The following is a 26866-nucleotide window of genomic DNA, read 5'->3' as shown; positions in this document are numbered from 1 at the left end:
GGGGTTCACTCCCAGGAATTATGGCAAATAATTGCAGTCTTAGTTACCACTCAAGGTAAATACTGGATTAAGCTTTATGGAAAAGTTTGATTTTGAGGAGAAATTGAAGGAAGACAGACACAAATCATGCAAATATTCATGAAGGATTGACATGTATTTGACCATTAAACAAGGTTTCTGTCGAAGTAATTGTGGCAATTCTTTCCTTAAGAATTTTACAGCAAAAACTTTTGTGGACACCTGATGAAGTAGACTCTAGTTTATGAAAGTTTATACCACAGTAAACCTCTCTGTCTTTGAAATACAACAAGACACTTTGTTGCAACAGACCAGAATGGCTATCTCCTTGGAAGTTCCTTTCTCTCTCCTTTTGGTAATACAGTGGTACCTCTGGATGTGAACGAGATCCGTTCTGGAGCCCCGTTCGCATCCTAAGCAGAACACAACCTGCGTCTGTGCGGGTCGCGATTCGCCACTGCTGCGCATGCGCGCGATGTCATTTTGAGCGTCTGCGCATGCGCGAGTGGCAAAACCCGGAAGTAACCCATTCCGTTACTTCCGGGTCACCGCGGAACACAACCTGAAAATGCTCAACCTGAAGCTACTTTAACCCGAGGTATGACTGTGGTTGGTTCTCTTACTTTGGCTTCTGCAGCTTTGTTACAGGCCAGCCTGTATTTTTCTTGTGCCTCTTCCAACTTAGCTTGCTGGGATGTCATCTCCTTCTGAAGCTTTCTCTCTCTGGCCTGGATGGCCTCATTTTCTTGCCGAGATTGAGCAAGGACCTTACCAAACTCTTTCTGTAGATCTGCAAAGCTTTTCCCTAAAATATCCTTTGCATTATGGCACCTGAAATAATCAGTTATACAAAAAAGGAAAATACGTTATGGAGAATTGCTACCTAGACTTACCATCAATGCTCATCTGAAGACCTGTGTCTTATGGCTAAACTAAATGTTGGACATCTTTGCCAAAACATCTAAAAAGCAGTGGCAGAGCAGAATGTGAAGAGAAGTAGCAAGTTGGTAGGTAAGAGATACTTCTTACCCCATTCAGACTCCCATACCCAGACTGTTATTTTCCAGCTACAGCAAACACACATCTGCAAACTCAAGATGGGGAAAAAGTGAGGGGGAGGGAGATAAGGGTTGTGAAGAATAGGTGAGAGAAGGGTCTGTCACTTTTTGGATGTTTTGTGAAGACTGAGATTCCCAGTTTCAAGTCTTTCCATCCATTTTGACAGCAACATATTACTTTGAGACTGAAGGCCATTTCATACAACTACAAAAAAAGAGAGGTGTTCTGCAGAGTGTTCTCCATCTGAAAGAGTGATGCTTATCTTCAAACACTGACAGATACACAGCTGGGAACTGGCTAGCCATTAACTAGCCAAGTGTTTGCAGCTAGATCTCCCCTTCTGATAAAGGTATGAAACCTCTGAATTTAGCTCACCTGAATTCTGCCCCAGTCTGTAGATTTTCTTTGAGTTCTCTCACATGAGCCAAGAATTCTTCAGGATGAATTAAGCTGTCAACTGCATGATTCAGTTGATTTTGAGTATCTTTAAGCTGCTGCTTCAAAAGGTTATTATCTTTCTGTAACAAAAGACGTTTACCATTATATGCTTTCAATGATTTCTTCTTGCATTGACTGTATAAGAATGTAAGAACACTAAACATAACACTTATTTCACTGCATTTCTTCACTAGCATAGCTGACCTGTGGAGCTAAATGACTAGTTGCTACAGAAAACAATCAATCAATCAATAAATAAAGCATGATAATTTCCCCTATTAACTCTGGATGATTTCCAAGATTCAACTCTTGTTAATCTTTAACAGACACACAAGAAAGAATATACAAGGTGGTTGCATGATTGGCTTTCAACAGCTAGAGCCTTTTGAAGAAGGTTATATATCAGACTGCCAGACATGCTCTCTGAATAACAAAAAAATATGAAAAAAATACTGTACCTGTAGCTGTTTAAGATGAGAAAGCAGTTTATTATTTTCCTGTTCTCTCTCTTCTGATAACTGTGCTTTTGTCAAGGCATTTTCTAAAGCTTGCCTTTTTTTGCTGAGCTCAGCCTGGAGAGCAGAGTGCTCCAGCTACCCCATCCCAAAAAGAAAAAAGAAAAAAAATTCTCACTTTCCTCTACAAAAAAACAATGAATTAGGTAACATTTGAATAGAATATGTATTTTGCAAGGACAGCTCGTTCTTCTAAGGAAGACATTGACACTCCATAAAACAAGCAAACTTCTCAATTTCCATTTGCCCTATTGTCATGACTGGCCTCTTTTATGCATAATGATATCAGGCTTGAGTAGCATGCTAGTATGAACATGCTGCTCAGTCCTAATATGCCATTAACCATGAGATATTGTATGAGTTGCCAACCCAGCACTTGTGGGCATACATTGGTCCACCAAAGTTTTCATGGGTGCCTGAGGATCATCACCACCATCCCTTTTGCCACTGCAATTAGGCTTGAAAAAGCCACAATGTAGCTAATAGAAGGCTTCTTTCAAGTCTAATTACAACAGAGGAACAATTTCAGAGGCAGAGGGTCACAGTTACCAGGGGAGTTGTCACCCTGATGTCACCTCTTACCAACTGTCATAAGGGTTGAAAAAATTGTTACTACCTAGAATTTTTCAAACCTAAACGCAGCAGTGTGTGAGAGAGATCTTCCTTGAGATAGCACCTAGAAAAGGAAGATAAACCTTCCCTCTCCAGTTGCACTCCCCAGGAGATCATGCCCCACCTATCTTGGGGGGATAAAAACACTTTTTCAAGCTTAATTGCTGGGGGGAATGTGTGCATACATGTGCATGTGTAGTTGCAGTATGGGGTAGGTTGTGCCCACAAGAGTTTTTCACACTTCAAAATGTATTCATGGGCAATGTACAAACTGTGACCATGTCTTGATTGTCCTAGTACTATAAATCTGTCCTGAACCTTAATCAATAATTTAGGATGCTGTATGGGTTGGGTTGGGTGGACCCTTTACTCTTTTTGCTTGGGCCAGCCCCATGACCCTAGTACACCTCCCTTGGGCCAATGCATTTGACACGCCTAGATTAGCCTCCAAGTTGAATCACATTTAAGGGAGTCAAAACTCTTTCTCATGGAACTAAAAAGGTTCATTGGGAGAAAGATTGAGAACATCAACATCTTTCTGACAATACTAATAGCTGCTTTTTGATTGGTAGGTGACAAGGTAACACAGACCTAACAGGAATCCTCACAGCAGGAAACTGTTAATTGAGTAATATAAAGTCCCCCAGCTTCCTCAATCACAATGCTTCAGCAATTCAACTCCCTGTCTTAGAATCACAGAATTGTAGAACTGGAGGGGACCCTGAGGATCACCTAGTCCAAGCCCCTGCAATGCAGGAATATGCAGCTGTCCCATACAGGGATTGAACCTGCAACCTTGGCATTATCAGCACAGTGCTTTAACCAACTGAGCTATGTATTCTTTCCCTACTGTGTTAAAAAGTCAGAGTCCAATCAGTTTAATCCACTGGAAGAGCTGGCAGGACTGCGGCAGCAAGGAAAACCAGACAAAATGTCCCTCAGCCACCCACCTATGTGAGAGCTCTTTCCATTTCACTATGACTACTACCAACCTGGATTCTTTACAGATAAGTTTTAGAAAAAAGAAGTCACGTTTTGGAACCTATATGGATTGGGAGAAACATGAAAGGTATAAGGAAAGGAGACATTTCTCTCTGAATGTCCACTTACTTGACCGTGTTGTTTTAGCCTCTGCAGTTCTTCCTCATGCTGATTGGCTTCAATGTCTCGGGCTTTCAGTTCAGCCTCCAGTTCAGCCTCATATGTGATATGTTCCCTTTGAGTCTCATGCAGGGCTTCATTGAGCTCTCTTTGTTCTTCAAGTGCCTGCTCAAGGTCTGCGATTTCCTGGAACCGAAAGTGTGTTTTATAATTTTGAGTTCATCAGTTCTCCATTAACATGGTTGTAGCATGTATCCCTGCTAAACAGAGACTGTGCCCCTACACATCTACCACGGGGGCAAGGGGTGGGGGGAAGGGAGCTAAGCCACCCCTGCTGCTGGACTGGAAGCATACCTCCCCAACATACTATTTTGAAGTCCATAGGATAAGATGTACATAATTGTTGGCAAATGTGGGTTTCCCAATTCTGCATATTATCCCAGTGTGCGATGTGACAGAAAAATGGATGTCTGCAGAGGAAAAGTGGGATGGGAAGGATGATCAAGCTTTCCCCCCCAGTGATAGAAAACATCCTGGTGTTGCCAGGATGACAAGTAGGATGGTCAAACATGCCAAGGTCTACAGAGCATCAGCAGTTGCTCTGATTCAGGAAACTACAATACAATGATTAATACAGTTTAAAACAAACAAAGACAATTACACTAAAAAAAAAAAATGACCACATTTAATCACATTTTTGAGTAGGTCATAAATACTTTTCAACCATCAAAGGCAAGGGTAGAGAAATGGATCTCCAGCACATGACAAAAGCTGTAAAGTGAAGATGCTGGATGCACTTCAGTCAGGAGATTCCACAAATCTGGAAACAGCAAAGAGAATGTCCTCTGCTGGGCGACAACCACTCACCCACCAACCTTATGAGTGTGGCAAAACATTACTCTAGCATAAAACTCTGGTGTTTAAAAGCTTGCATTGGCTGCCCATATGCTACCAGGCCAAGTTCAACATTCCTGTATTAATTTAGAAGACTCATAACAACTTTGATCCTTAAAGACTGATCAATTCCATATATTCCTGTCCAATCACTGAGGTCTTTGAGGAATTTAGTATTGTGGGTCCACCCCAGTAGAAATCCCACCTGGCTGAGATCCAGCAGGCCACCTTTCTCTTGAACTTCCAGAGGTTAGTGAAGACCTTCTCAATTTAGTAGGCATTTTTTCCTGATGTTACGGTTAATTTTAACTGATTTTATCTCCATTATACCAGTTTTGTAACTTCACTGTACACCTCTTAGAGACTATGGTGTTAAGCAGTACAGTGGTACCTCAGTCTACGAACAGCCCTGTTAACGAACTATTTGGTTTATGAATTCCACAAACTGGAAGTAGGTGTTCCGGTTAGTGAACTCTACATCGGTCTACGAACGGAAGCCGATTGGTGGAAGGGTACTGGCAGCGGGAGGCCTCAGTGGGGAAAGTGTGCCTCAGTTTAAAAACGGCTTTGGTTTAAGAACGGACTTCCAGAATGGATTAAGAAGTTCATAAATCGAGGGACCACTGTATATAAATTGTTGAAATAAATAAAAAGGTTCTGCCAATCTTAACCTCATTTTTTTGTCCTGGTTTCTAAATTATGTTTGCCAGTGAGGAAAAGCATCAGGACTTTTTGGAATATAACAGTTCTTGCATCTTACTTTTCTCAGGTTTTCTGCATCCATAGCAACTATCTCCAGCTGGTTTCTCTCCTCCTCGAGTTCTTCCAGCCTTTGCAATAACACCTCTTTATCCCTCTGCAACTCCTTGCATTCATCACTGGTTTGTTTGGCCTGACTCTTAACACTCTCTAGATATTCCTGTAACCCAATGATAATTCCTTCCAGGTCTTTCTTCAGTGCATCATTTGCTGCTATTTGGCCTGTGAATGGTAGAGAAAGAATTAAGAAATACGAAAAAAGAAGTATTTCAGTTTGCAAGGGAACGCCAAAAAGTCATGAGAGCTATCCCTGATTATCTGAAGGTGAGGTGAGCATGTCTCAAAATAGACTTACATAGGAGACACAAACTTTGATTTCAGTATCTGAAGTGACAGCATATTTGCATTTACCCAACATTTATGTTTTAAAGAAGAAATCTGGTCCAGTAAGATTGGCAGCCTTGTACATTTTTACTGTGCTTGTAACTCTGTTAGATCAGCACAGTAACATTAAAATAAAGTGGGGAAGGGAGGGAGGGAGAAATACAGCACTGGATAACCAGGAATTGCAACGACAACATTTCCCCCCAGAAACTATACATTTTTTCTTTAAACCTAGCCAGTAAAAGTTCACAAATTTTAAGTTAGATGGAAAGTTCCATTTCTCTTGACCAGGATCTCATCATTTCTCTAGGTAGTGCCACTTTTCCTGACTTTCCTAACTGCTCTAAGAGAAAATCAACAAGAGTTCTTCAGGGAACTAATCTCCAGAGACTTCCACCAAGAGTTCTCATACTACAAATGGGAAATAACGTCAGGATAAAAAAATTCTACTTGACTAAACAACAGTAGTAGGTATCTTACACTAGTAGGTGACCTCACTTGAATCCATCAAATAAAGTCATCCCACAAACCTCTTCAGTGAGCTGGAAAGATACCTGGATGCCATTTATGGGTTTCCTGCTAGGAGAGGCAGAATGCTGCTTTGAGGCTTTCAGAATTTGGCTGGTATTGGTGTGCTCAGAAGGGAGAGCCAAGGTGATGGAGTTTAATCTCATGCCACGTATTAAGGATAGCTCCACATTTCAAATAACAAACATGGTTGCTGCATTTATTAAGTGAGCACTTCCTACAGCAAATACTTAAAAGCATGCATATGTACTTCTAAGAACTGTTGCCTGTAGAGTGTAAAATCTGTATATGCTATGTAAACTATGGAAAAGCCCAAAGACTCTGAGCTAAAGTCTGTTTTGAATAACATTTTTACCATCTGTGAGCTGTTGCTCCAGGTCCCTAATTTCCTCAGTTTCCTTTGCAATCCGAGACAGCATGTCATCCAGGCGACTTTCAAGATGTTTGTAATGCTTGTTCATCATGTCAAGTTGTTGTTCTTTGCTTGCTTTCTGAGCCTTCATATGAGCCTGTGAGTGGAAGTTAAATGGACATCTCAGGGCAGTAGTTTAAAAACAAACAAAGCACTCCAAACAATCCTGATCTTCCTGCACCCTTGCCACAAATATTCTACAGCAGGGACAGGGAACTTTCTGATGATGCTGGACTACACCTCCTGTCATCTCTGAGCACTAGCTATATTGATTGGGGCTAATGAGAGTTGGTAGTTCAACAACATATGGAAGGCTAAAGTTTCCCCATCTCTACTTCACAGTACAGAACAATGAAAGCTATCTTATGCCAAGTCAGGCAACTGGTTAATTTAGTATTGGCTGGGGCTCTCCAGGGTTCCTGATAGGGTCTTTAAAGCCCAAGAATGAAACCTGGGACCTGCATGCAAAGAATGTGCTCTACCGTTGAACTATGTTGCTTTGCCTATATGATTAACCGAATTATGTAAATGGACAATGTTACTTCAGTCACAGGCCTTTCAGCTAGATGGGCTTCAAGTTTCTTACAATTCTGACCACAGCATATATAAATTCTTAGGAGCAAACAATTTGCAGGAAGTTTGAAAATGATTGAAAAATCATTTATTTTATTTTATTTTGTTGAACGGTTGAAAAATCATTTATAAGCAGTATATCCTTCTGGGAGAAGCCCACAGGGTAGGCCACATCATTTCTCACACCTTTCTCCAAACTATTTCCTTCTGCATTAGTTGAGTTGGCTTTGCACACCTGGAATTTCTACCTGAAAGAACTTTTATTTTTAAGATTTGAAGCCTATTTTTTAAAACAAAATCCTTAAAGTAGCTAGCAGCTTACATAGAATTTATTAATCTGCTCTCTCTCTCTCTTGCCTCTATACATACCACTGGTGCCATCTGTGGAGGGGGCATGGGGGCAGGGCTCCCTAAAAATTTCAAGCAGCACTCCCTCAATTTTTTTTTTTAAATCCACTATGATCCTCAAAGGGATGCACCAGCAGGAATCACTGGCCCATCCCTTTGATGATCACCAGGCCACCTTCCAGGAAAGTGCTCTGGTGGAGATTGCGAGAGTGGGAGATTGCCAATGAGAAGTATCTTCGTGCTGGCTTGTCCTCTGCTAGGGATGTGGTGAAGGGGTGCGTGGCACGCTGAGTTGGCCTGGATGGGTTGGGGGGGTGGCACATGTATGATGTTTTACACACATGACAGGCCCCTGCAATGTTGGGGGCAACACAGCATGCCCAATATATACTGAATGCCTAACCAATATGAGACTCATGCATTCCTTGTAAAGTTGAGCACTAATAATAAAACATAACATTGTGACAGCTTCATTCAACTGTGCCCTCAGATTAAGCATGGTAATTAGGAGATGGTGCACAAAGTATCTTGTAAAATTGAAGAAGAAAACTCCCACCACCACCACCTAGTCTGCTAATATGATTCCTGATCCCTAGAAGAATGTCCAACAATGAAGGGGCATAAAATGACAACCTATGTTGAATTCTCTGCTTTCTTTCTGCAAAAAGTGTAATTCTAACCTTCACTCCCAATGTCACTGTGCTAAGTGTCTCTCTACCTCCAAATAGGGAAGTGTACAGTGTGATGACATCAGGGTATAATGTAACTTGTATTCTGCCTTACAGAATGATACAACTCAACCCACGGGTGCTGTAGCTGCAGCCCAGTGCTTCTTATACACTACCATTCTCCCCTTAAGTTACACAGACCATTCTGTAAACCCTTCTCAACCCAGTCAGACTAACCTCATATGTCTCTCTCCAATGAGTGCTAAAGAAATTGGATACTAGATCTTCTGTATTAAAATATAAGCCAATAATTTCAGTTTCATGCCAAAATATTATTTGTATACTTCTCCCCCCAAAATCTACAACCCAGATTTTATTTTATTTGTCAATAGCACATTTATTCAAGCTGAACACAGCTATGTGTACCAGTTCTCTTAAGTAACATACTTAACCACAGTTGAATGAAACTGTTACAATGACAAGTTTGGTTATAAGCTTGATAGTGTTTGCTTGGCTTAGGAACACAGTGTCAAATCTTACAGTGTCAAATCTACTTCCATTCATGGTTTTAGGCATCCAACATGCATCCAACATGGTACATATTTTTTATGAACCAAAAATAGCAGAGTGCTAATTGGCATAAAGAGTACAGAAACAGCCCCCACAAAAAAATAGTTAATACAAAAATGCAACCCAACTATCCAATGGTACTTTTAAAATAAATGCACAACTCCACCAATTACACTTAAAACAAAAACCTTATTAGTTAAAATCCCAGGAAAAAGCATGCTTTCCTAAATACTGAGGTAATGCAAAATGGCTGAAGCAAAAGTTTCACTTTATCAGACTATCCCCATACCAAATCTTCATTTAATTTTCTGAGCAGATAACAAAAGAGGCAAATGTCCAAATATGCATAATAAGCCAAGTCAAGTTTGTCCTGTTTTAAAAGTATCTATAACTTAGCAATGTTATCTTCTAAAATTGTATGCTGCTGTTGAGATTCCTCAATGGTATTTTGAGAGAGGGGAGAGGGAGGCACTTACAGCGTTTGCTTTGTCTTTTCTTCTTTTCAAATCCTGTGTTGAAAGCCCCACTTAAAAGTTGGAATTCATTGTGAAAGACGAGCAGTACTAAAAAAGTTGCTCAGCTCAAACACGGTTTCTCTTAATCTCTATCTAGTCTCGTACACCAAACTTTTCTGTTTGACAGTTGCACTTTGGTTAGGATGTGGTTTGAAAGGGGGAAACTAAGCCCCAGGAGCTGTGAGAGCTCTTTGTCAGGCCTGCACAGTGGTAACATGCGCTCCAATCCCTACTTGTTACAGCTAGCTGGGCTGCGTCCTGTTTGCTTCAAATCACAACACAGGAAGCAGTGCAGGCAGCCAATCAACTCTACAGCTTGTAACAGGCAGCTCCACTCTCCAAGAGGCTGAGCTTAAATAAAGCAGTTTCCTTTCATTTAGAAAGCCTCCCTGAAACACACGGAAAGCTATTATTGGAGAGACCGAGGTCTTGGACTGTTGATTTCACAATTTCTTTTTATAATCAGCCTCTGAGCTTCAAAAATAAGCCAGATATGAATGAGACTTCAAGTATATCCACATAACTGGAAAGCATGAAAAGCTATACTAACTTTTGTTTTGCAAAACTTTTTTTCTTTTTGCAAAATATGGATCTCTTAACATTTATAGTTTGTTTGTGCCAACATAAAATTGTTTGATTTATTAAAAGGAATGCATTTTTAAAATGAAACTAATATTTATGGGGGTAACTTTGTATCAGATTCTTGTAGCCCAGTTGTTTGCATGTTTAGCTAGAAGCAAGCCCAACTAAGCTTGGTGTAACTACTGTAGTCCAAAGTGTGCACTGAATTGCAGCCTTAATTATGCAGAACTGCTCTCTTGGTACAATGGAATGGTCTGGCCTGCCTAATTAGAGCTTTGTCACACCAAGAAGCTTATACAGTTACACCAATAAATGTAGGTCCAGTTTGCATTCCTTATTCTGTGTGATCAATTAAACAAAGCTGTCCACACCCAAAATAGTTAAAGGCAACTTTAAAATATGAGTCATCTTGAGATTAAGAAACCAGTCAATCTACATTGTTTTAGAAGGAATGACAATTTTTCTCTTAGGGTGTGTCTGCATCACATGCTGCCTTGCGGAGAGAAGGAAATATGTTACTTCTCCTTGTTTCTGTCTTGCTAAAATATTTCTAACCAATGTGAGGTTAAAACTTAGCCTAGGATCTGCAATAGCTCAAAAAATATGTTTAATAACAAATAATAATGAGCTTGGTTGGCTTACTTAGCATAAACATGCTTAGGGTCATGCCACATGGTTGCTTCTTAAGACAAGGGCACAAATGAATCATATTTGTGTGTGAATATGGATTGAAATGTCATGTGAGGGTAATATAAGCACCAGGATAGAGGGAGGACTATAGCTCAGTGGCTGAGCATCTGCTTTGAATGCAGAAGCTTCCAGGGTGAATCACCAGCATGTTCAGGTAGGGCTGGAAATGGCCCCTGCCTGAAACCCTGGAGAACTGCCGCCAGTCAATGTAGACAGTATTGAGTTATATGGCACAGTGGACTTTCTCAGTATAAGGCAGCTTCCCACAATGATTTAAAAAGGATAATGGCTAGAATACAAAGTGCTATTAGGTGAACCTTGTGGAACATTTTGACTTTTTTTTGGAATAGCAAATCTCCATACTCAGTTTCAAAAGCAGTTTGCCATGCAGACTGAGGATGGCTGTTTGACCACCTTGAGCATGCATAGTCCATTATCTGGAATGTTCTCACATGGTATTTTTTATCTGTCACTTGATCTGAAAGACTGCAGCCATGCTTTTAAAAGAACAATGTAGAATAGGTCCCTGAGGCCACCCAAACATTCCTTCTGGAGAAGGAAGGCCTGGGAAAAAAGTACAGGGGTACCTCTAGATACGAACGGGATCCGTTCTGGAGCCCTGTTCGCATCCTGAGTAGAATGCAACCCATGACTGTGCGTCTGCACGGGTTGCGATTCGCCGCTTCTGTGCATGCGTGTGATGTCATTTTGAGTGTCTGCGCATGCGCGAGCAGCGAAACCCGGAAGTAATGCGTTCCGTTACTTCTGGGTCGCTGCAGAGTGTAACCTGAAAATGCTCAACCTGAAGCATATTTAACTCGAGGTATGACTGTTTCTCCTATCTCAATGCCTAGAGATGAAACATAGCAAGCGGACTAGGCAGGAAATCTCTTTCTGCATTCGCTTGCTGTGCACAGAGAAAGGGAAACTCCTGTCACACACCCAAAATAAAACAAAGTGACCATGTAGGAAGAGATGTATTCCTGCACGGCTAGATTTCTGCAGAATAGTATGGAAGAAGCAAGCATGTCTCAGGAAGACTGGGTGTGGATGAAAAAAGCCCAGTGGGCCAGAGGCTCTCCATACCAGATAGAGAAAAAAGCAGACCTTGAAGTACTGTAGCTTGCTTCCAATCCATTTATTACTTGAAAATGTCGTGACCAGGACCCCAGAGTTCCAATATCAAATTAATAATTGCCCTGGCTGTTGGAAAACTGGCACTGGGCTTAACATTGATTCTTGGTACACCAGAATATGGACAATAATATTGGCTAAGAAATTAACATGTTAGGACAGAGCAGCAAAGGGCAAACACAATTCCTATTCCTTTTATAACATAGGGCAAATGTTTATTTAATATATAAATTGTTCAGACTATGGCAGGAATCCACCCAATACGCATGGGAAAATATGGCATAATCTCTTAGAGTAATCTAATTCAACTTTATTACATAACACGACCAAAGTTAGTAATTTTATTGGGACATGTTGCTTATTGCTTACTGTGGTAGCAATTATTTTCTCAAAATGTATCTTCTGTACCATATAAAATAAATAAAAACATAAAATGATCAAATTAATAATAATATCACCCCAAGATGCAGTACTAATACATATTCACCACCCCACGAATGCATATATTTTCTTTTCATAAATGAAGCTTGTTTCATTATATGAAGAAAAGAACCTAGGGAATTGCATCTGAACCTATGAACTTTTCTGATGATGTTTCAGCAATGTGCTAGTTAAATGTCAAACACTGTATATGTTTATTAAATATTTTTGAAACAATTCTTTAGAAAAAATATATTTTAATGGGCAAAGATACTCCACTGAAATTTAGCAGAACTCTTTTCCTACAATCCTGTGGGCACAGTGTCATTTACTCTATTACTCAAACAAAATTAGATTCTAATTTTATTCCTGCTAACTAGATATTTATTCAATAATTTAATTGGCATTTCCTATTAATACTATATATATTGAATTCATGTATATATGTATATGTAAAACTTACATGTCTTGGGTCTTCAGGATCTAGAGAATCTATAAAACGCTGCAGTTCTCCTAACTCCTTCTCTTTTTTGGCCATGTCTTCCTGCTGCCTTTCCATCTGTTTCTCTAGTTCTAGAGCTTCTTCTCGTAGTTGATTTAGGAGAAGTATCTTGTTGCTTAGCTCTTGCCTAAGACAATCCTTTTCCACGTCTGACATCTAGATTTGAACAAACAGAAAACACACCTAACTAAGATTGAGATACAAAGGATTCAGAGACTACACAAGCTGTATGGTTTAAAAATATGATTCAGTGATTTTCCTTGTGAACTTGAATTCTGCAGTGTGGGCCCAATTCTATAAATGCTTATGTAGAAGTTAGTCCCAATGAATCTCAAGTAAACATCCACAGGGCTATCAGTCTATCACTGCATTTCACAGGGAAAAGTTATCATCTATGAAAACCTGCCTTTTTCCTTAGTGCTACATATGGCCAAGTGTTGGAATAAGGTATGCAGCTTTACTGTGCAGCCCCAAAGCATTAGATTGGAATGCTTGAAATTTGGCAATTATGCACAAAAAAATAAACAGGTCTTTTCAATTGTTTCAGTTTATTGCCACATTGTTGTTTATTAAATTTGTATACTGCATTAATGTGTATACAACATAAAAATACAAACTGAGAACACAATATACAGAATGAAACAAAAATGAATCAATACCCCCTCCCACAAACACATTTAAAATGCCATAGTTACAGAGAAATGTTTTCACCTTGTGCCTATAAATATGTACAGAATGCTCTAGGGGAGAACCTATCAGGGGAGTAGAGGCTTATATACATACCTTTTTCTGAGCCACAACATCTTGGACTAGTTTAAGCTCCTCTGTTGCTTTTAAAACACGGTGCTCTGCATTGGCTACTTCACCTAGCAATTCTGTTAATTTTTCTTGGGCTGGGAAAATGAGAAACAAATGATAAAGACATGCCAATTGCAGCTATCCAGTGCCAACATGGACATATGTTGCAGTTATGGTGAATGTCTCCAGAAGGGTAGAAAACAGCAGTCACAATCCAGGGAAGTGCACAGGAAAGTTTGTCAATGCTGCAAGTCTTTTAGGCTATAGTGCTATATACACTGATTTGGAAATAAATTCAATTGAAGGCAATGGAGCTTGCTTCTGAGCAGGCTGGGATTGCATTATATGTAGTTTTTTATGTATATGCTTACATAGATTTACTGAATGAGATCTAGCAGGTAAAAAATTAGGAAGGTGTTAGGGAAAAGGTCAATCGTGAGCCAGTTTGAATGGAGTTGCATTCAAGTGACTGAATAATAGTGCAGACTAGACCTGGGTCTTGGGACTAAATCTAGGGCCCCAAATAACCACCCAGAGAACAGCAGATGAGGAGGACAGTGGCAAACAGGTCCAGTACTGTACCTGGCCTGCTTCTGGTTGCTACAGCATGTTTTCTTATTATATTGTAAAATGTTTTATAATCAAGAGATAACCGACTAAACTTGTACATGGTTGCACATGGTTAATTATTGTTACTAGATAAACATGTTATCCTTTTCCATAACCAAATGATTCTTATTCCCAAGTAGAAGTGTTTACAATTGGGGTGGCAGAAGCAAGCCACATTTTATTTCTGTAGTCATGATGGTGCCATGATTTGGCTTTAAACTGTGGAACATGCACAGAGCATTTCCTTTTCATCGGGGTTGGCAAACTTGTTTGGATTTTGCTTTAACATAACACTGATGTAACACATATGGCCACCCCTCTTTAGACCATTAGGTTCAGGGCTTAAAACTGCTGAACTGCTCCACTTTGAAGGAGATCTGAAGCTGCTTTGGTAAAACCCATTCCTTTGGCCTACTGAAACCTACTGTAATGGCTAGGAGTGTAAACTGGGAAGTATTGTATTCAAATGTCACCTCAGCCCTCACCTCACTAGACTGATACTCAGATGCTGTTGAGTCAGTAATTTAACTGTCAGATTTAACATTCAGCAGAAATCAAGAATATCAGATGGAAGACAATACACACAGAGTGAAAGGTTTTCTACATTTAACTTTGCAAGGGGAGGGGAGGTTGGAAGTACCTCCTTTAACCTTTCGCTCTTTTTCTTCTAGTTGTGCATCTAGTGACTGAAGAATATTCAGTTTCAGCTTCTGAATCTTTTGTTCTTCTGCTTCTTCCAGATTTCCCATCTGCATCTTCTGAGCCTTGCTAGGGATATAGCCTTCTACAGCGTACATGTTCCTTTTGTATCTAGATTTCCCAATGTAAGGACTTTCACCCGGTACATCATCAAGTTCAACATCCTGAAATAGGCCATAATAGTACAAATTCAGCCAGACTGGAGTGCCTTGGCAGTTTAGTGCAACTGGAGATATGCTCCTCTACCATCCTCACCATCAGTTTAGAGTTGAGGAGGGGAACAGAGTGTCAGTTCTGATTTTGTACTTTGATTCAGATGTGCAGCACAAGTTTGGGATCAAGCAGGCTCTCTAAAACTGAAAAAACTATTTTCAAATAATTACCTCTATTGGATAATAACCTAATGGTTCAAACTTGGCATCAATCTTATAAAAAGCCAGTTCTTGCTCCAGCTCATATTGTTTCTGACAGGCTCGGGTTAATTCCACCGTCTTCTGCTTTAGCTAACAAACAAACAAACAAAACAAACAAAAGGTTAACAAATTGTGTCTTATAAACAAATATATTTAAATGGAATGCCAGTGTCATGGGTCGCTATATGATCCATGCATGAATGACACAACACAAATATCTTTAGATAGTAAAAATACAGGGTACACTAGTCAGACTTGCATAACAAAATGCATTTGCTTTAGATGTTGCATTTATACAGATAGTTAAACAAAACACACACACACAAACACACCGGCCGTGACAAAGCAAGCCAGTCCCAGCATGCACTTCGAGTCTTTTCAAATTGTCAGCTATGGAGTGGCTTGTCTGCTATGGAGCGGCTGGCAATAGTTGTATGCAAGATTTGCTGCATCACAACAATTTACTATCTAATGCAAATCACGTTAAGGTATCTGCAAATGGTATGTCATGCACAATGCTGAAAATACATGTACACTCAAAATAAAAAAGAATTAACCAGTCATTCACTTTACTGTAGTATTCAAATATTGATAAATCTGATACTAAAATAAAAATAGGGCACAAAGTGCTCTAGCCTCATTATTTCCATTTTTCTGAACTGAATAGAATGAGGCACTTACTCTGTTAGCATTTCCCCCCCTCTTTTACTTTTAGAAGCTAGCAGAACACAACAAAAATAAAAATGCTGTCTTGGTCATATTTTTCCAGTTAATTTTTGCATGTAAGTTGTATTGGGACTACTGCCTTCTGCAGATATAATACTTGATGATGGTAAGCACAAACCATGGTTTGTAGCCTAAGCCTGGTTAACAGTCAAATGCAGCTCATCCTGCCCCAGAGTTCATGCATACTCCAGAGCCACCTGGGAGACCTTACTATGAGTGATGGAGAAACTGCCTTAACTTTGACTTGATCAAGTGCAACTATAACACTTAACCACAGCTCACGCAAACCTTGGTTTCATATACTGATTTGTGCCTAACCATGAACTATGGAAAACAAACAATGCTTAAGAATCATAAATGCATTGGATCCACCTAAATCTGTATGTACCTTTACCTATAATCACAAATATATTTGAAGAACCAAACAGACTGATGGAAACATAAGCAGTCCCAATTTGAAACTACACTATTATTTTCGTTTATCTGGAAGAGAAGTGGGTGCTCTCTCTCTTTTGACTGTTTTATTGTTGGATACCTGTAGGAGAGCATGCAGCAAGGTTCCAATAGGTAGCAGTAGGAAGAACTGAAGGGACGGGGAGAGAAAAGGGTAGAAACAGGAAAGATTGGAAGAAGGAAAAGAATTAGATTTCTAAATCAAAGTATCCAACACCATGCACAACTTCTAATTTAGAAAAATATTTGACACAGGGAAGTGTTTTTGGTGAACAAATAATGATAAAACAAGTACAGCTTTCACATTATTGAATAATTCGAAACAGGACCATGCAAAGAAGCACTATGGGTTGCAGCCAAAAAAAAGCGTAGTCAAGCTTATACACACAGAGGCTACCTTTAGTGAAGAATAAAGGCTCAGTCAGCAATAAAGGAAATGGATCAAACAAACCAAGATACAGGCTAAATGAAAAGAGGAGCAAACTAAATCAGTCACCAGAAGGACAAGAGAAGACAGTGCTGAAAAATATACGTTACCAGATCAAGATACTAATAAGATTAAACTGTTTGTTCTGTTTATTCAATTGGATGTGTGTGTTATCTACTGAATACAATCCATTGAAAAAATCTAGCTCCCATTCATTTCAGTGGGATAATGACAGTGTGGTCATAAAGACACACAGCTTACAAAGCCAGTTTTCAGTAAGCCCAGCTCTGAAGAATCTTAATTAAAAGGGAAGACCTAACTCCCAGTAATTATTGCAGACATGACAAATAATGATTTAATAAAGAAACTCAAAGCTTAATTAGCCATTAAGGTTTTTAAATACAATCCTAATTTTTCATTTCTGCAGACAAAATCCACCAAACCACCTGTGGATTTTACATCCAGAAATAAAAGTTGGGGCTCTGTTCAGAAGCACATTGAATGTTAGAAATAAACCATAGATACAATGGGATTTATGGCAACAACAGAACACATGGCTTAATGCCCAACCAGAAAACATTTAAATCCATCTATCTGAAGACAAAAATTGTGTACTAAGGCTAGAAAACATTTAGCTTTCTAATAATTTTAAACATAACACATACAAATATAATGATAATATAATGATGGCTATTGTCAAATAAACCAAATAGAAAGCCAAATAATGAGATTATTCCCACGACTTGATATGCAGTGGTACCTCGGGTTAGGTACTTTATTCGTTCTGGAGGTCCATTCTTAACCTGAAACTGTTCTTAACCTGAAGCACCACTTTAGCTAATGGGGCCTCCTGCTGCTGCTGCGCTGCCGGAGCACAATTTCTGTTCTCATCCTGAAGCAAAGTTCTAAACTGGGTTAGTGGAGTCTGTAACCTGAAGCATATGTAACCCGAAGTACAACTGTACTGCTGTAGTCCTACTGGAGTCAATTGTACTACCACACTATAAATGTTAACCTAGTGTCATTCAACAGTATAAACAGATAAAACAGTATCATTCAATGCCATAAGAAATTTCTAGAGATATTCAACAGTCTACTGGGATTTTAAGAACCAAGGTTGCTTTACCAGCTCATTTTTTGTCTCTAGTTCGCTCTCCAGGTCATGACAGCTTTGTTTCTGTTGGAAATTTTTTTGTTTTAATGATTTGTTAAGGTCATCTTGTTGCTGAAGTTGTTCACCCAGGTCAGAGTGTTTGGTTTTAAGGTCTTCCAACTCTTTCACAGTTTTCTCCAAGTCCTTTTCTAGATTTTCTATCTCTTCTGCAGAATAAGGCAAATCAGCAAATCATATACACTCCTTTTGCTACATTTACTGATCACTGACAGAAAAGGAAACCAACGACACTAGTGGCTTTTCCCAAAGATGCATGTGGTTAAAGCATGCAAATTACTTGATGGGCATAAAATCAAACCAAGTCTCACAGTTTAATAGACAGAAGGAAGAGGTCTTCCCATCCAATCTAATCTAGGTTCAGGTGAGAAGATACCTACCACCCTCACACTTGTTGTTTTAAAAAAGTCAGGGAAGCTGGAACTCCTCTGAAGCCCTGTCACCACACAGCAGACAGGTCAGAAAAGAGCAGTTGTCCTTCTAACTGCGAAGGACAAAGATTCCATAGCTTATTTGCATAAGTTCTGCCTATTGTAGGCTTTCTCAAACTCAGCCCTCCAGATGTTTTGGCCTACAACTCCCATGATCCCTAGCTAGCAGGACCAGTGACCAGGGATGATGGGAATTGTAGTCTCAAAACATCTGGAGGGCTGAGTTTGAGGAAGCCTGGCCTATATGAATAAGTGGAAGAGCCAACCTATTTCTGAATGGTGTATGACTGTGGAATAACAACTGTCTCTGCTCAACATAGAGAACATTGGGGACTTATGAGGCAGGGCCACACATGGTAGGGACATTGGAGGCAGGATTTGTTTTCAGATCCACCTTTTCATTTAAAGATTCAGATTCACATGCTCAAGTGAATGCCTGAACATGTCTTGTGCTTTTCGTAGATGTGATACTCCCAAAGTAAAATTATATCTACTGCCTATATATTTTGAATCTTAGGTCACTTTACAAACTACCCACGTGTGCTGCCAAGAAGACAATAAAAAGAGTCACATCCAATCATGGCTTCCCAAGTAATTGTTCCAGTTACAGATAGGTAGCCGTGTTGGTCTGCCATAGTCAAAACAATTTTTTTTTTCTTCCAGTAGCACCTTAAAGACCAACTAAGTTAGTTCTTGGTATGAGCTTTCGTGTGCATGCACACTTCTTCAGATACACTGAAACAGAAGTTTCCAGACCCTTCTATATATAGTTAAGAGTCGTCAACAGGCTCATCACAGCTATCTGCCAATCACCCATTCCCACCACCCTTCTGAGTAATACCCCTCCCCACCTTCTCACTATATAGAAGGGTCTGGAAACTTCTGTTTCAGTGTATCTGAAGAAGTGTGCATGCACACGAAAGCTCATACCAAGAACTAACTTAGTTGGTCTTTAAGGTGCTACTGGAAGAAAAAAATATTTTGTTTCAAGTAATTGTTGTTACTCATGTTTATTATGGCTTTCTCACTTTCCTTTATTGGGCAAGATTTAAAACATTTTTACTGTACTTATAATAGGTAAAGTTAAATGGACCCCTGACTGTTAGGTCCAGTCATGGACGACTCTGGGGTTGCGGTGCTCATCTCACTTTACTGGCTGAGGGAGCTGGTGTTCCGCTTCCGGGTCATGTGGCCAGCATGACTAAGCCGCTTCTGGCGAACCATACAATACAGTTTAAAAAATAAACTAAAGAAAATGAACATGCAGAGTCCTCTCTCACAGGTAGCTCTTAATTCCTGTCTCACATAGAAAGTGGTGGACCCTCCCAGCTTTCAGCTGAGAGCTTTCCTTTATTCTTCCAGCCCCTCATCATGTAAGATCTCAACAGGAATTACTTCTGAGTAGACATGTATTAGCTAGAACTGTTGTTTTATAATACTATGATTATCATATTTACCTAAATTAAACCTCTCAAGAGCTTCTTCTCTGTCATGGTTTGTCACTGGCTGTCCCTCAAGATCTTCCAGTGACCTCAAATGGAATATGGTATACAGACGATAATGAGGAAGGTTTACAACAGGATTGTCTGCCAGAAACAGAGAAGTCAAGTTTTTAAGAGACTTCAGTTTAGCTACCTCATGGAGCTGAAAGAAAGGAGGGGAGGTACAAGAATTAGATATTATTTGAAGCATGAAACATATTCCATTTTCTGCTTATAGACACATAATCTAACATAAAATATTAAGTCAATTATTTATGTTAAAACTGAACCCAGACCAGTGAAATCATACTGTGTCAGTGATAACAAGGCATTAACAGTGTTACACAAAGGCAAAACAAACACCAGAGCTCCTGAGTCAAAATGTTAGGAGATTTCATTTGAGTGCTGAAACATGTGTTCCCAACAAGGGCGTATATTTCCATGAAGAGATATGCCCCCCCCATCAGAACTGTTTCTCGAGTTTTCATCCAAGTTCTAAACACAAGTATTGTTGTGTTGTACAAAATGCCTCCAAGGGCTGTTTCTAATGGTGCAAGAAACTTTGTGAAGGTCTTAAGCTTAAACAATTCAATGAAGCACATCCAAAACTTAAAGCAAAACTGAATAGTTTTGACTCAGCCCTAGTTAAAATAGAGAAAATATATCAGGTGTGGGGAACCTTTGACCCTCCAGATTTTGCTGAAATGCAACTCCCATCATCCCTACCCACTGGCCATGCTTGCTGGGGCTGATGGTCAAAGGATCCCAACATCTGTGATACATGGACCTGAATGAAGGCAAAAGGCCTCATTCAACAGGTTAAAAAAAACACTTCAGGAATCCTTTAGCATATTGTGTCTGCTGGGGCATTCTAAGGTGACTGTCATGGAATCTCAGTGCTCCATGTAGCACTCTATGATAAATTCTAGGACAGTCACTAAGCTCATACAGGGAACTGATGTATACAACCTTATTGTTGCTCCACTTGGATGGAGAACACACCCACTCTCCTCCAGCTGTGCATTGCTGGAGAGTGCGCTACTGGAGAGCCATGTGCCTATCAGGGGCACTCAGCCAGAATTACTAATCTTCTCACTGAAGAACTCCTGAAAGACTCCAAAGGCCTTCTGGAAAATAGTTTTGCAAACTACTGCCTTAGCATATGTCAACATATAATTCTAATCATCATACAGTGGGAATCTCTGGGGGGAGATCCTCACAATGACACTTGCTCTTGGCTTTATGGAAAAATTGTTGGAACTATGATTGTCTCTCATTTTCTAGCCCTCTTTACATTTCCTCACATGAGAAATGTACCCTACTTCTTATCTTCCTTTAAAATCATGTATTTCTGTGATTTGTCACCAGATGAAAGCATTCACAGGTGCTTGGAAGGCTCATTCTTTAAAAGTAAAGAAATAATAATTAAATCTAGCTAACTGGTACACATGGTTATTATCAATCTTCTACAAAGACAGCGATTTTCAAATGATTATGAGTGTTATCTTAAGGAAAAGGCTTAAAGAAAGAAGTAAGCAGACAACAACTAAAATCCAAAAACAAGGAGTGTTCTGCAAGCATCGCTCTAAGTTGAAATCACTTACTGATGATATTTTGTTTTTTCTCAAATTCAGGATGCGCAAGGACCTGAGTTTCTTCCCTACCCATGCTGGGATGTGCTCAATCTCATTCCCAGTGAGGTTCAGCTTCTGTAAATTCTGTAGATGTTCAATACCTTCTATTTTACTGGTGAACAGAGAGAAATATTGAAGTTATATATTATAAGATGAACAACATCTGTATACCTTTAAGCTTCTCCTAGGACACAGGGAACATTTTCAAACCATGATTTCCAAAACCAGGAACAACTCTCATACATGCTCACATCCGGCTTCATATTTTTAAAAAAGGCTTAGCCACAAACACTGGAGACCTGTTGAATATTTTACTATTTCTTCCTAAACCTTTGGGTTTGGAGTCATGGAATCCTAGTGCTCTGCATCTGTAAAGTATGTTTTGTTTAGCCTACAAGCAGAAAATGAGACTCCAAGCCAAAAAGCTTTGAGGAATTAAATTTACAGCAAGCACAAGAAAGAATAAGATGCAATTACAATAGATGTTTGATAAATGATTATTTCATGTAAATTGAGTTCCTCCAAAACTATATGCAGCTTTTTGGCTTGATACCTGGTTTGGTGTTTGCATAAATGTTTTCATTTTGCCATTTTAAAACAAATATAGAATAAAACATATATTTAGGGAAGACAGACAATAGCTATCAAGATACTATGCCAGTAAATAAAATTTCTGAAATCAGAAAACTGTTGCAATATTGTTGAGGATTTTCAGGAATGTTAAGCAAAACTTCATTAAAATATTATTGTAAATACTATTGACTGTTTGGAAAGGTTCTATTTTACGCTCCAAAAACTATACCATTCTAATCACCATATGGTAGGAGGGAGATTGCTTGTGCCCTTCTCTGCTTTCGTTTGAAAAGGTTTATCATGCCTGCGTTGTTATGCCTTGGTGTTGTTTTTTTTTTAAAAACCCACACAACTCATTGCTCTAATCCACATTTCATCATAGAAAAGCTGTTTCACCAAGTGAGGAAGTTACATCAAATGTAGTGTGTAGAAATCAATGGGCAGCCTGATCCAAAAAGATAGTTAAATGGTAGCATTCAGGTTTAGGAAACTTAACTTCACAGAGTTAACTGTGCAATCCTAGACATATCTATTCTGAAGTGTTGCAGCCTGACAGTGAAAACTGGTGTCATCCAAAGTCCTATCATATTCCATGATGCTTACACCTAGGTAAATGGGGTTAGGATTGCAGCCTGTCATTTTAAATACAGACACTTGGTAATACCTGGTCTGCAAATCTATGTTCTCGCTCTGACCTACAAACAAACAAACAATTTATTATTTATACCCTGCCCATCTGGCTGGGTATTTCAAAGCAGTGGCATGCAGCAAAATTTTCTGTATGGCAACAGTAAGGTCAGAGGTGCCAGCTTGAGAGAGTAATTGTGGGGCGGACATCATGTATGTGAGCACTGCGCCTCCCTCCCTAAGCCAAGCAGAAGATTCACAGGTTTTGGGAAGGTAACAAAAGGGATCCTGGACCCGTCGGAGCATTGTGCCTCCTTAAGCTGGGCAGAAGTTTCCCAGACTTTGGGAAGGAGGCACCAGGGGAACATTTAGGGGACTAGCCTAGTCCACTGACCACTAAAGGAGCCAATTCCTAGGGGCCATGGGGACTTTGGACCCCACAATAACACATCGGAAGCTATGCTTTGGTTTTTTAATGTTTTGGAAGTCGAATGGACTTCCAGAATGGATTCTGTACGACTTCCAAGGTATAACTTACATATCCAGAGTGAGCAGGAACACAACCAATGTGGTATAGAATGTGGTATAAGACAGCTTCCCATGTTCTACCTCTACAATCATGAAGGATTTTAATACCTTGATGCCATTTCTGCATCAAATTATGAAAGCTGCTTTGCTAAAAAAGTACCAGCACCAAAACAAAAGCACTAGAGCTACAGACTCCTACAGCCTGGGTTATTTTTAGTTCTCTCTTTGGTGGAAGCTGTTCCTGTTTCATGGTTCACAATCCCAATGTAGCAACATTTTGCAACAATAAATCTTTTAATGCACCATACTAAGAAAACAGTATTTTGCTATAATCTTGCTTACCATATTTTGTTGAATGATAGATTGAGGTCACGTAGCTTTAAAAGTTTGTCTAGTTTTTCAATCTTCTCAATCAGATTGTTACTGAGATTGAGGACCTCGAGTTTACCACACTTCTCGAGATTTTCTAGGTACTGAAAATATACACAAGATATAAAACTACTAGAATAGTGTTGACAGTGAGATAAAACAGTAGCCTTCTATTTTTCAGAGCCATGCTGACAAACAATTAATCATGCTATCAACTGAGATTTATAATCAAGTGTAATTGTACCAACTGATTTTGATTTTTTTTTAAGTTTCACCCAAGAGGCATTTAAAAACTTATTCTGAGCATCTTAAATATTTGGAGGCAGCTTCTCAAGTGGCCAAATTCAGAGATGTAAAACGGTTGTAAAAAACCAGCTTTATCTCAGTCTGATACTGAGAAAGAAATTGCAAAGAAAGACATGATTACTAGGTTTTCTGCTTACCTTTGGGCATAGCCACGATTTATTTTAGGGCGGCAGACTTTATGTTGGGGGGGCACAGAACCAAGTTATTTGTGATGCAATTGGTTGGTTAGTTGAATATTTTTATTTACTTATTTGAATTGGGGCAGGGGCACCTTCCCTCCCCTACAAACCTTTGGCTACACCCATGTGGTTACTCATCATTTTAAGCAAATGAACTCAATTGAATTAAAGTTATTTTAAGCTGTGCCTAATTCTCTTCAACAGGACACCACGTTTTATTTTTTTCTTCCAATTGTCTTATTTACACTTCCTGGTAAACTATAGTCAATGGTTTGCTGTGAATGTGCTGATCTTGAATTTTTGCTCTTTCCAACTCATGCTAGAAGGAAACAAATTGCTGGTGTAGCTTTACATTCAAATCAGGGATGATGCTTTGTTACACTACCCCCAAAATCAGGAACTGGAGCCATGGTTTGTTCTTGGTTTACTGACTGGGGTCCTTTAATCAGGGACATAATGCTAAGTCACGGGTTTATTTTGTTTTCTCCATGTGCTAATGGGAAACAATATTCAGGGTAAACCATTAACTATGGTTTACTGCAGAGATAGCCAACATGGTACCTCCTTTAGATGTTCCCATTATACCTTACCATTGGCCATGCTGGCTGGGGCTGGTCTACAATGAAATGTGAAATATGCTATTGTATTTAGTTTATTAAAATGGTGTCAGGACTTATTTGGGGAGCCTCCTGCCCTCTCAGAATGGGATCCAGCCAAGTGAACTCACTAGGAGTCTTTTTGTTTACACTACTCTCTTCAGGCACAGAAGGAAATAAAGGTGTAGAACATCAGCCTCTGTGATTTGCAATTTGTATGAATGCTCTGCATTGACTACTCGATATAAATTCTAGAGAGCCTGGTTTTCCACCCTTGCTTGGGCTGTAGAAAGGTTATTGCTTTTAGATAAAACCTCTAAGCTAGGGAATTCACATCTTCTGGTCTGGATAATTTGCCTTGATAAATAGCCCCAGAAGCAAGTCATTGGAACAGGGAGTACCAGCAATATATAGTATAAAAAATTCGACTGTATACTTTTTAAAGGGCATGATATAAAGTCAAGGACTCTATGGGTAGTTTTTGTAGGCAAATTGGAATGTGCAGTGGTAGCTCTATATGCAGCAATTTTTTTTGTTCTAGGTGAATAGACACAAGTGTGACATTCCCCTGAGTCCCATCAGGGGGAAAGGTGAGAGGAAAAATAATAATAAACATTATACCTTAAACTTCTTTCCCCCATCTTTGGCAAGGGAAAGATTTAGAGTAGTTACGCGTGCCAGATTTTCCTGTTTGGACAGCTTCTTGATAAGAGTCTCAGTTATGTATCTGATACCTGGACTGATACAGTTGTCATCTGAAATGAACAATAAGGTGTTGCTGTGTGTGACAATACAATAATAGAAAGAAAATCATTCAACTGAAAGTTTTATCATAAAGGACAAAATATCTGATTGCATTAAAAAGTGCTTTTAGCATGTTCATAAAATATGTAGTATGACAAAGCAAACCTATTAGTGAGTTGTTTCTATCACTGAGCTAATAACTTTGGATACTGACACTTCCATCATGAACCTCATAATGGTCTATGTTTATTGACCATCAAACTTGCCATTTGTCCCCTTCGTTTTCCATTATCATGTCTCTTTACAATAGGAGTGCCTAACATGTAGCCCTCCAGATATCATTAGACTCCGATTCCTACTAGCCCCAGCTAGTATGGTCAAAAGTCAGGGGTGATAGTAGCTGCAGGGCAAAACATCTGGAGGGTCACAGGTTCTCCATCCCTGTTTTAAAAGTTCAGTAATTGTCTTTTCAAAGAAGGGTATTATCTTTCAATAATTCTTTTTCTATTTTTTATGGTTCCTTCCATTTCCCCTCACTTCTTCTCCTGAATTCTCTTCCTGAACATCTCTTACTTTAAAGGCATTCTTAAAAATTACTTTTCCATGAAACCTTTTGGCCTAATGCTTAGATTTCACTCCCAACTGAAACCAAGCAGGCATACCCTGACAGAACACTTATCCCAACATGAACATACCCAGATCCTATGTTCCAAAGCTGCCAGTCTTTGTCTTTGGCCTAGAATGCCCCCTTTCAGAGCTTTCTGTGAATTATTGCAGGTGGGAAAACTGCTGCCTGCAGCTTACCACCCACATGGGTGCAGCTAAGTTCTCCACCATGGCAAGTCCAACTACCCAGCATTGCTCCTCTCTATAAGCACCATGCGAACTTCTCCACCATCCATTAATGTGGAGAGTAGAGACAGAGTTCCAAATAATACAGCAAGATAAAAGAAACTAATCTAGCAAAAACAAAAATAGAGAAAGTCCTCTCTCAAAGGTAGCTCTTAACTCTTGTCTCACACAGAAAGCGGTGGATCCTCCCACCTCTTTCCTTTCTTCTCCCAGTCACTCACTCAGGGTCCTTCCACCAACCATGTTCTTCTCAGTGTGCCCTGCCTGGTGCTGACTTCAACAACTTTTTGCTGCCACATTAAAACATGCCGTAGTTTTGGGCAAGGTGTGCTGGGACAACTGAAAAGCTCCTCTCCTGTGTCACCAACCTCTGACCTTCTTTTGGATGGGGCACATGGAGAAGGACCTCCGGTTCTGAACAAAAGAACTCTCTAGTGGGCCCTCTGGCACCTCTAAACACACTCAGCTGCACCTGCCTGAGAACATGTTGTGCTCTTATTATCTACAAAATGCTCTAAATAGATATTA

The 26866-nt window shown here is 39.5% G+C and overlaps 1 protein-coding gene across 4 annotated transcripts in view; it reads right to left on the bottom strand.

Annotated features, from left to right (window-relative positions):
• Window positions 1-26866, bottom strand: part of CNTRL (centriolin) — a 64753-nt gene that overhangs the window by 31372 nt on the left and 6515 nt on the right. For 3 of the 4 annotated variants that reach the window (XM_081896257.1, XM_081896256.1, XM_081896255.1), the window contains 15 exons: window positions 25364-25497; window positions 23635-23765; window positions 21535-21676; window positions 19907-20093; window positions 17974-18167; window positions 15212-15331; window positions 14770-14992; window positions 13506-13615; window positions 12684-12878; window positions 6664-6817; window positions 5398-5618; window positions 3753-3929; window positions 1974-2108; window positions 1453-1595; window positions 642-849 (listed from right to left, as the gene is read on the bottom strand). In XM_081896257.1, the coding sequence (XP_081752383.1) occupies window positions 642-849; window positions 1453-1595; window positions 1974-2108; window positions 3753-3929; window positions 5398-5618; window positions 6664-6817; window positions 12684-12878; window positions 13506-13615; window positions 14770-14992; window positions 15212-15331; window positions 17974-18167; window positions 19907-20093; window positions 21535-21676; window positions 23635-23765; window positions 25364-25497 (2474 nt within the window). Of the gene's footprint in view, window positions 1-641; window positions 850-1452; window positions 1596-1973; window positions 2109-3752; window positions 3930-5397; window positions 5619-6663; window positions 6818-9355; window positions 9601-12683; window positions 12879-13505; window positions 13616-14769; window positions 14993-15211; window positions 15332-17973; window positions 18168-19906; window positions 20094-21534; window positions 21677-23634; window positions 23766-25363; window positions 25498-26866 lie in introns of those variants that run through there. The other variant, XM_081896258.1, reaches the window with a different exon arrangement.

Source organism: Podarcis melisellensis (assembly GCF_964234715.1).
Source record: "Podarcis melisellensis genome assembly, chromosome: Z".
In the NCBI taxonomy this organism is placed as follows: Eukaryota; Metazoa; Chordata; class Lepidosauria; order Squamata; family Lacertidae; genus Podarcis; species Podarcis melisellensis.
Note: the sequence above shows the minus strand (reverse complement) of the source record. Positions and strands in the feature narration are given on the sequence as shown.